Below are 10,906 nucleotides of genomic sequence, written 5' to 3'. Positions count from 1 at the left end.
CTGGATAAGCAACATTAATTTAATTTTATTATTTAAAATTGTTTTGATTGTGATGCCTATTGATTTTTGCAACTTGATTACAATTGGCAAGGGTGGTGATTGTGGGATTTTTGTTCTGAAGTGGATGAAATTAATCGCCCACAACAAACCAATTGTAGAAATGACCCAGTCAAAAGTTTCAAATTTCAGAACTCGAATGGCTTGGGAGCTTTATACGTTTGCAATATTGGATGCAAGGGATTTTGCAGCCAAGATTGCAAATAAAATAGACAAAAAGAGAAATAAAAACTAAACAATTATATTTGTACTTGTAAATTTACATTCTTTGCATAGTACATATTGTGTACAGGTTATTGGAATAGTTGCAATGATTGTTGTCATTCGTTGAACATAGTTGTATTATAACTGTAAATTTACCTTATTGTAATAAAAATTTAAATTTAATATAAATTATAAATGCATCTAGATTATTGTAATATGATTGGAGAATTTAAATATACATGCACTGATATCAGTTATGAAACCAAAGTAGGTAATAAACATCTATACTGATATCAGTTCAACATATCGACCAAATACCGATCTAAATTACCGATATCTTTTTTATTCTATTTCATCGGTTTACATACGTCGGTTATATGAACCGATATCCTAATTCAAAGGTTATTCGTTTACAAAATATCGGCCGATGATCGATATCGGTTATCGTACGTCGGTAACGTGACCGATACATATAACCGATATCGGTTTTTAATTATAAATTAAAAACGTGTTCCTTGTTAGATCGGTCTGTTAAAATTGATAAGTGTTAGGACATGGATGTGTTGGTTAATATAGATCGGATATTAATGCTAATATATCGAATTCCATATGTATTGTGTCTGTTACCGATGGTTGGATTCCATACAGAATTTTGTTCGTCGGTTTACATAAATGGTGATGATAACCGATATGTTAGAACTGATATCGATCACCATAGAATTTCTTTTTAAATACTGCAATGATACCTGCTCCATGGTTGTTAAATATTTGAATGTATATTTAAATATTTATTACAACATTGGTGAAAGAAGCAAATATATGGGTTCAATACAAGCATATGTGTCAGATGAGTCGAACGTGATCCACTCTTGCACCTTTACTGCTGCCTTCCTTTTTTTCATCCAGACTTATTGGATTTGAGCAAGTTTGGCGATTGTGGCCAATTTGACCACAACGACCACATTTTACCCTCATCTTCTCTTCGCCGGCTGAAGGAATTCGGCATGTCTTGCGTCTTCCACATGGGCGTCTAGTTGCCAGAGGTAGTAAATTAACAGATGCACTTTCATCCGGTACGATCCAATCGGCCTGACTGCCCACAGGCATAATTGGATCGGCATAGGCACACAACAGAGCCTCTGTTTGGTAGTATGCGGACAACAAAGTGTATGGGTCAATATTACGTGAATGTGCAGCAGCCAGGGCATGTCCGTATGGCAATTTGTCAAAATCAAACACCCTACATGTGCAAGTTTTCGCTTTCAAGTCTACTATGCCACTAGAGTTACCATCTTTGACATTAAATCTATACATATCAATCAGTTCTGACAGCCAATATTGGGATAATGCAAATCTTTTGGCTATTTGTCCTTCAGCCCAAGAGGTGAGATGTCCACCCATCTTACTAGCATGACCCCGTCTCTTATAAAATCATTGTTGCAGCATATTCCTAATATACTCCATCAAACATTGAATAGGCAATTTACGTGCATCCACTAAAGCTGCATTGAGGCATTCTGCAATGTTTGTCGTCATTATATCAGACCGCTTCCCATCCGAATAGGCACATGCCCAACGACTAAAGTCGGCCTCTCTTAGATAGGTGCCGACGGCTAGATCATATTGCTCGAGCTCGTTAAACAATTCATGGAATTCTGATTCTCGATAAGCCTTCGCTGCCTTGTAGAACAAAGCATGCACATTTCCATGCTTGAATTTAGCTTTAACGTTCTGGCCAATGTGATATATACAATGTACGTGTAGTGCATTAGGGAAAACCATCAGTACTGCCTTACTGATGCTTTTATGCCTGTCAGACACAAATACCAAATCAAGTATCTCATGCCCAATTGCTAATCGCAATTTAGTGAAGAACCATTCCCATGAGGCATCATTCTCGGAATCTCCTACTCCCTATGCTATAGGATATACATTGTTGTTACCATCTTTGCATGTGGCAACAAACAAACTACCAAGTTATTTACCCTTCAGAAAGCAAGCATCAACTGCAATTACGGGCCGCATTTGGCTACGAAATCTGGCAAGACATGCACCAATTGCCATAAATAGGTACTTGAATCTACTCTCACTGTCACTCTCGATTTCAGCAATTGTCCCAGGGTTTTTCAACTTCAACATGTACAGATAAGATGGCAGCAACTGGAATGATTCCTCCGCACCCCCCCGGATCATGTCCAAAGCCTTTTCCCGCGATCGCCATGCCTTTGAATAACTTATGTTCACCCCAAATTCCTTGCGAACATCGTTGATAATGTTCTTAGGCTTATGAACACGCTTCACATCCATGTAATAGGGTTTTACATGAGAACCAATTACTCTGCTCTTCGCTTGGCAATGACCACGCCGCATTATTGAAAATGAACATGAATGAGTATTTACATATTTCTTGACTACCCAACCAAAAGAAGTGCCAAGCGTTGTTGCCCTCAACCGCCATTGACACTAATTGTGCTTACACTTCATGTACAATACCTTCATAGTTGACTTTACCACCTTGTATTCATAATTATTTCTCAATGCCAACAAACTCATCCTTTGATGCAATTCAGATTTTGAAGCAAAAATTTGGTTTAACTCAACTTCTAACACTTGGGACGATGTTCCCGAACTAACCCTTGATAATCTCGAAGATGGGAGAAAAGTAGGCTGCTCAGCACCATCACCAACTTGTACATCGATATGGACCAATTTTTCAACATCAATCCCATTGAAAACTTCTACTTCTCCAGACCCTGCTCTTGCATCATCATAATTAAAAACATCTTCAGCACCATGTCCACCATCATAACAATTGACTTCTTCAAGCCCATTCCCATCCACAGGATCATCACAATTAACATCGTGGTGAAAACCATCCATATTCATGTTCCTTGTGGCCTCGTTGTTCGACCATATTGGACTATCGCTGCCCAACCGTATCACCGACAAATTACTGCATCCTTGATTCTCTGCAACCTCTTCATTCGGCTGTGTACTCAGTTTTAATTTATCCACAAAATCAACACACAATGAGCTTCTGGATTCTATCCGAGAGCATTCAACTATAAAGCACTCAACATCCATATCACTTTGAATCTGCATTGGTGGTGCCGATATATCTAGAGTCCTAAACTTGTACTTCATCACAACCGACTTCTCAGCAGGACTAAAATTGAACCTTCTATATACGGAACTTACCAATTGGTCAAATGTGAAGCCTAGATGCACACGTATTACACAACATTTATCGGTCACATACTTATATTCCCCTCTATCAACATCCCACCGACCTCCATACATCACAGGTACAAATATTGGTCTATGAGCCGCCATTCCTGTAAATTAGAAAAAAAAAATAACATCGGTTGGATGTAAGTAGAAAAAGTTAGTTATCATCGGTTATATCGGTTTCAAAATATCGGTCGCACAAGGATATGTCGGTTATTATATATCGGTAGACGTAAAATTAAACCGATACAGTTAACCGATATCGATATATTATTTGTTGTTGGTTGTAAATCGGTTAATATGTATCGGTGTACATTAAATTTGAATCGGATATACCGACATATCATTCGTATATATTATATATCGGTAGATGTAAAATTACATCCGATACAGTTAACCGATATCGATATATTATTTGTTGTTGGTTGTAAATCGGTTAATATGTATCGGTATACATTAAATTTGAATCGGATATACCGACATATCATTCGTATATATTATATATCGGTATACATTATATATCGGTAGATGTAAAATTACATCTGATACAGTTAACCGATATCGATATATTATTTGTTGTTGGTTGTAAATCGGTTAATATGTATCGGTATACATTAAATTTGAATCGGATATACCGACATATCATTTGTATATATTATATATCGGTATACATTATATATCGATAGATATAAAATTACATCCGATACAGTTATACCGATATAGTAGTTGAAATAGGAAGTATATCGGTTACTATGTATCGGTTTAAATTAAATTAAAACCAATACAATTATACCGATACATGATGCCGATACATAACATTTTTGGGTACCGATATATAAACCGACCGGATATAAAACATTTTTGGGGGTGCTTCTGGTTTGAACCTTCGCTCAATCGAGCTTTAGAATGCAGAACCAGAGCGAGGTTCATTTGCATACCCATTACGCAGTCATTACAAAAAACGCATCGAAAAGGGTAAAACACTCTGAAATTACCTGCAATGGCTTTGAAGGCGAAGACCGACGAAGAAGCAGCAACCCTAGATGCTTAGAACAGAGGACGAGCGAGAGAGATGACGAAGAGGACGAGCGAGAGAGATGTTCTGGTCAACGAGCGATTGTGGATGTGCGTGCGAGAGGAAGAAGGCGAAGGGGATCGTAGGCTGATTTAAATCGGGGGCATTTTAGTCCATTCAACTCTCAAAAGTCCTAGTTTTGCAAAAAAAAATTAAGAGTCCTATTTCTGCAAGTTGTTCGCCGGCAGTCCTATTTTTGCAAATTTCCCAATAGAAAAAGACAATGAGACATTTAGGTGAACGCCGTGAGATGCACATACTGTATGGGATTTGCAGGGAATTTTATGGGTGATTTATTCTTTATGCTCACTAGGTATAACTTGTCAGAGAGACGGTTAGTCTTGGTAGAGTTAGTAAAGTTGTTCTTTTGTGACTGTGAAGTCAACAAGTTTGAGTTATAGAAATGATCTTCTTGTAAAATAGGGGTAAGACTATATACAAAAAGATGAGTCTGCTCTAACTCTCACAAAAGGGGAACGCTTGTGCACTAGTAGCAGTGTTCTTATGCAAGCAACTGTTACCCAGAGAAGATTTAGCTGCTTAATGTTAATCAGCATGCCTTGGTATTGGTGATGTATTCGCGTGCTACTTGTATGGGGTCCCTGGCGTGGAGTTGGATGAGGGTTTGACGCTGCTCTGAACCATACCTAATTTATTGGCCATGATATGCCACATTCCTCCATTTAGGGTAATTGAATTGAATCTATAAAGTAAATCATGGGATATCCTGCGATTTCCTAATAGTGGCCACCGTACTGTAGTTATAGAAGAATTTAAGAGGTGCAAAGAGATGAAAATATAGAGGTCCCACCAGTTCAGCAGGTTGAAAATGACATTGAGATAGGCAATCCTGAAATCTCAGCCGATGATGCTTAGAAATTATGGATGACCGATGAAAATTAATACGCCTGGAACATATGTACAGATAAGGGAGTGAAGCAGGGTGGAGTTAATGGGGGTGAAGTGACAATAATGGTGTGGTTCGAGGCTTTGACTAAAAATGGGGCACAAATTGAGTCTGACAGTGCACCATTTAAGGAGTTCCCTTTCAAGGGGGGATGCTGTTTACTTCTACAGGTGAGACTGTAGGGATGCAACAAGGGAATTATGGCATTTGTCAAGAAGGTTGCAGGTGGACAACATTTGTCAAGTGAGTGTCCATAGAGATGAACACAACTGTGACAAGCTGAACATATTTTTGTTAATTCTTTTTTGCTCTGCTTCTTTTAATTAAATTTTCTTTCTTCCAATCTAATTTACAATTTCCATTGGCCTTCTAGGGATATATTCCTACTAGAAGACTTTTATGCCAACTTCAGAGACTCCCCACAAAGGAAAGGCCTTAAAAGGCAATTCGTGGAGTGCTGCTAGAGCATGTAACTGTTAAACAATTCTAAAAGCCAACTTTAAGGAAATGGATGCAGCGGCTTCCAATTGGTCGGTAGCCCAAGGCACTAAGGTATTTGTCTGAACTACATTTTAGTACCTTCCCTAAATGTGATTGACATGTTCCTTTGTAGTTGACTTAATGGTTGAGGTTAGGAACAAGCCCATTGTTAGCATGGTGGAGAAAATTAAGTATTTGCTTATGATGAGGATACGATCTGTGAGAGAGGTATATGCTGCTGATGAGAAGGTTCGGGTGAGTGTCATTTCTGTATGTCACTTTAATTACTCTTTGCTTTGCAATGAGTCTTTCACTAAGAATTTACAAGGACATCACCTAAATGGGTGCAGTGCACCTGGTATAAGACTATATTGTAGGCTTCACGAGCTTCATTTTTCCACAAACAAGCTGAGCCTACCAACAATTTTCGGCCATCTGGACTTGGGCCTGTAAGAATAGCTCATGAACCAAAACTCCTATCCTATCATCACTAAATCTTGGAAGAGGTGGGGATGGACATGGACACGACAGAGACATATTTCAACATCACCAATTAACTCCTAGTATCATGGGCTGGACGGGGACATATTTCATCATCTGTTCCAAAACAGTGAAGCTCAGGAATCACGAAAGGAAGAGAGCAATTGCCAAAGCGAAAAGGAAGATTTTGTCCTTGGGAACATATGAATACCTTGTTCTGAGAATCACCCTCTTCATTTCCACCTGTTCTTCCACAAAATACGAATATATTCCCTTTTTCCTTCTCTCTCAAACATACATCATCCTCTAGTTTGCTCCATAGCCCTAACATGACTCCGAGATCCAACTAGCAGTGTGGATTTGTGGTTTAGGTTTGATGCATGAGCTGCAGTCCTCTCCCATCACAAACCCCAAGTGTAATTAAAAAAAGTCCGAGAAACTAAGACAAGAAAACATGGTGCTTTATGCGAATGGGCATGTGGCCATTATACTGTATTTTATTTAAGTAATTTAAAAGGTTGGAAAGGGCTACTGTAATTTAGAATTAGATCCAGGTGAATATGGGTTCTTTCAAAGGAACCATATGCTTGTGCCATTGCTCAAAGCTGCCCTATTGGGTGCCATTGTTCCCCCCCAACTTGATGTGACCAAACCATAGTCCGCCACAGGTGATACACACTTCTATCTATCTATATATATCCTCTAGAAAATCCATATTCATACCTCACTTTTTCATAGAAACTGTTCTCCTAATCTATAGGTATTAACAACTTTTATTATTCTGCCTGTAGAATTGAGTATTCCCTCAATATTTATAGCTAGCATTGATGGCCATCACATAAAATCTTAAATTTAAATAAAGAGAAAGTGTCACATGCATGAATTAGGTAACTGACAAATCACTTGTAAATCATTGACTTTTTTATATGAATTTTTAAAATTTGTCAAGTGTGACTTTATTCACCCTCTTTAACTTTAACGAGGGTGAACGAACGAAACCCCCAATTAATGTAGAGTTAAAAAAGTCATTTTGGGGGATCTTTTTTCCCAAGAAACTCATCATGTTTATCTCTCTTCTTTCCTCCCTCCTCTCTTTTCCTTTTTCTTTTCTTCTTCAACAATCGCCTATCCCTGCCTTTCTTTCATCGTCGTTGCCTCACAACTATTTCTTCTCTTTCTGTGGCTATCAATGAGGCAACGAGGATGCAACGAGAGACGAGGTAATAGGGGCAATGATGAAAGGCTTGCTAAAAAAAAAAGACGAGAGAAAAAGACCAAAGAAGAGAAAAAAAAAACTGACGAATGACCTTCACAAAATTGATGAGGAATACGTTCACTTTATCAAAAAGAACGTGAGCAAATTTGCACTCAAATTTGTCTTTAAGGTAGTGAGTGGAAGTTAAAGCTCCACTCAAGTAAGGAAATTAACTATGATGAGGATGACGATAATTGAAATTTTTAATTTTTAAATAAGAATATTGCTACTGACAACTGCGATTGATGGGGGGACATGGTGACTCCAATCCTGATGTCAAAGCATTTTAGCGTGGAAGATCCATAATAATTAATTGTAGAGGGGACAAAGCACAATAATTGAAGTTTTGTCATCCAAGCATAATCCTAAATGCGTGGTGATTTGTACCCCTATTAGCTTAATTATTTAATTAATTAACGCACCGTACGTGCCATAATAATAATCTAATTATTATTAAGGCACCTCAAATTAATACTCTATTTAATTTTTATCCTAATCTTAATGGAGTTTTTCAACAGAATCAGAATGGTTGACAGATAGACTTATAGAATAGAGGCTAAAAGATTAAAATGTCCTCACTTACATTACATTAAAAAAAGTGCAATACAATATAAGTAATAATATTTTAATTTTTTAATTTTCATTCTATAAGTCTGTCTATTAACTTAAAGAATTCCCCATATTGAATAATATGATCTTGTCGCAAATAAATATATAATATGTTACCCCACTTTAGTTAAAATCTCTATTTTTTTATTTATTTTTATAGAAGGTGAACAACTTATTAGTAAATAATGACGACCCCACCAAAGATAATGAAATTTTATACATATTTTTACTTTTTTTTTAAATTATTTAATTTTTTTATTATTTTGATTACATTCTTATATCTATATTTTTAAATTAATTTAATTACTGCACTTTAATCCTTTTTTTATATAGCAATTCACACTTTTTATTACCTTAATTACACTTACATATTTATATTTTTAAATTAATTTAACCCATATACTTTGATGAGTAAAACAAAATGAGGGGTTAAATTGACTTATTTTACTTTTTTTTTTTTTTTTTACATATCAAAATATAAGAGTTAAATTAACTCAAAATTAAAGATACAGAAACGTAATCGAAATAATGAAAAATTTAGATAGTTACACAAAAAAAAATAAAGTTAAAATACATTAGGATTAAATTAACTTAAAAATACAAGTCTAATTGTGTAATTAAAATAATAAAAAATTTAAATGACTACACAAAAAAATATATAAATAAAAATATGAGTTTTGCCAAAATAAATGAAAGCAAAAAATAAAAAAGACAAGAACCATGAACCCAACACTTGAACCCAAGTCTAAATAGAACTAAGACCAAAGACCAGAACGCTCCATGGACCCATTAAAAGCACAAAACCTCTTTTAAAAATAAAATAAATAAAAAAGGCAATTCTGTTGTGGAAACTTCTTCACAAAATAGGCACAAAGACACTTAACAACCAAATAAAATGGCAAACTTCTTCACAAAAATTTGTGTTTATAATTAATTAGTTTATATAAACCTAAAATCCAGCTCTAATGCCAATTCTGATGTGGAAAATTACACTTTGACTAGAAATATGTGCAAAATAATAATAAAAATAAAATATAGAATTATAGAAAAAAAGAGATTTGAAGATAAAAAAAATAGAACCGGAATGAGGTGAGGTATGCTAAAACAAATCTCTTTAAGACATATTTCACCCCCTGCATTGGTGCTAACAAGATCAATGAACGTTTATCTCTCAAGATACTATACTTTTCAATAATTAGTACAACATAATATTGATCTTGTCATGCAAATCAAAAATGGATTGTACGCTTCTTGAGCGAATGGAAGAAATTAAAATCTCGCGCACTTGAAAAATAATCGAGGATTATTTTAGTAAGAAAGTCTTTTGGAAAAGGGAAGAAAGAAATCAATTAACTTGAATTGATTTTAAATGGACAAAATGGAATTAGGGGGGTCTTATTTATAGATTTTAAGTGTCCAATCATAAAAGCTCATAATATCTAATACGAATTAATCTAGATCATCATATGGCATCATTTCAAACTAGATCGCACCCTCTCACGAAAGTTCACATCTTTCACTCACTCTCACCCCGTACAAACAGTTGTGTCCATGCAACGATGCATACTTGTGCAAAGCGTGGTGCTTCACCCTAAAGCACCCACTACGACCTTTGCAAGGTGCAAGGTGGTGCAAGATCACTTCACACTCAAATGCAATGGCTTATGAACAAGTCTACCAACTTGTTTTTATTCCATGTGAGATTCTTTTCACATTTTATACTTTTTTCTATATTTGGGCTTTGTTAAGAGGACTAATCTCAAAGACTTTTAAATTCACACATTTAAGACTCATTTTTCTTTTAGTGTCTCGACATTAATTTTAGCCCAATAAATTAACATCGTTAATTCATTGACCTATCAATTCCAAAAAAGTATATTTGACATCCATGAAAGCTTTTAAGGATTTTTGTTTGGTAGGAGAACCCAAAAAAAAAAAGAAAAAGAAAAGAAAAGGAGAGAAAGAAAGAGAGAAGAATTATTCTGTCGCTAAATAATTTTAATTTTAATTTTAATTTCTTTTAGTGAGGAAATTATTCTGTCTTTAAAGATTTTAATTTTAATTTAATTTTTTCGAATTCAGCTAGGAAAAATAATTTTGAATGAAGTTTTAATTTTAATTTTAATTTCTTTTAGCAAAGGAATAATTTCGTCGCTAAATAATTTTAAATTTTAAAAATATTAAAAATTATTTACCGATGGGTCTTTCCGTCGCTAAATTAAAAAAATATTAAAAAAAATTAGCGAAAGATAAACTGTCGCCAATCCATCACAAAAATTTAACGACGACTATTCCATCACTGACCTGTTACTAATTAGCGATAGAAATATTATGTCGCTAAATTTCAGGGCTAAAAAGTGTTTTTCTTATAGACGTTCTACACAGTTTGACAGCCTCACTGAGAGTCTTACCGAAGAGCACCAAAATTACAGAAATACCCTCACCCTAAAAATTTGCTTCTCTTGCCCCTCGCCTCATCTCTCCACTCTCCCCCATTGCATGGTAGCCTCCAGCAAGGGTCGACCGCCACGGCCAAGCAATGCAGTGGCGGTCGACCAACTCCAACGACATGTAGTCAACGCTTGTTGGAGGAGGCCATGGAAAGGGAGAG

The 10,906-nt window shown here is 35.7% G+C and overlaps 2 protein-coding genes across 2 annotated transcripts; both read right to left on the bottom strand.

Annotated features, from left to right (window-relative positions):
• Positions 1-1,104: 1,104 nt before the first annotated feature.
• Positions 1,105-1,662, bottom strand: LOC127813495 (uncharacterized). Its single transcript, XM_052354495.1, has one exon. The coding sequence runs from the start codon at positions 1,660-1,662 to the stop codon at positions 1,105-1,107; it is 558 nt and encodes a 185-aa protein (XP_052210455.1).
• A 30-nt stretch (positions 1,663-1,692) lies between these two features.
• LOC127813493 (uncharacterized) lies at positions 1,693-2,631 on the bottom strand. The gene is made up of 2 exons (XM_052354494.1): positions 2,278-2,631; positions 1,693-2,175 (listed from the first exon to the last, which is right to left on the bottom strand). Exons 1-2 carry the CDS (start codon positions 2,629-2,631, stop codon positions 1,693-1,695), a joined length of 837 nt encoding a protein of 278 aa, XP_052210454.1.
• Positions 2,632-10,906: the final 8,275 nt, after the last annotated feature.

Source organism: Diospyros lotus, chromosome 11 (genome assembly GCF_014633365.1).
Source record: "Diospyros lotus cultivar Yz01 chromosome 11, ASM1463336v1, whole genome shotgun sequence".
In the NCBI taxonomy this organism is placed as follows: Eukaryota; Viridiplantae; Streptophyta; class Magnoliopsida; order Ericales; family Ebenaceae; genus Diospyros; species Diospyros lotus.
This window is presented reverse-complemented; position numbering and strand designations above follow the sequence as displayed.

What these genes read in the sequence shown, in the direction of transcription:
- LOC127813495 (XM_052354495.1), bottom strand. Translation starts at nt 1,662, where the DNA reads ATGGGTGGACATCTCACCTCTTGGGCTGAAGGACAAATAGCCAAAAGA.
- LOC127813493 (XM_052354494.1), bottom strand. Translation starts at nt 2,631, where the DNA reads ATGCGGCGTGGTCATTGCCAAGCGAAGAGCAGAGTAATTGGTTCTCAT. An exon ending in TTCGTAGCCAAATGCGGCCC is followed by an intron (nt 2,176 to 2,277) that starts GTAATTGCAGTT and finishes CCTATAGCATAG; the next exon opens with GGAGTAGGAGATTCCGAGAA.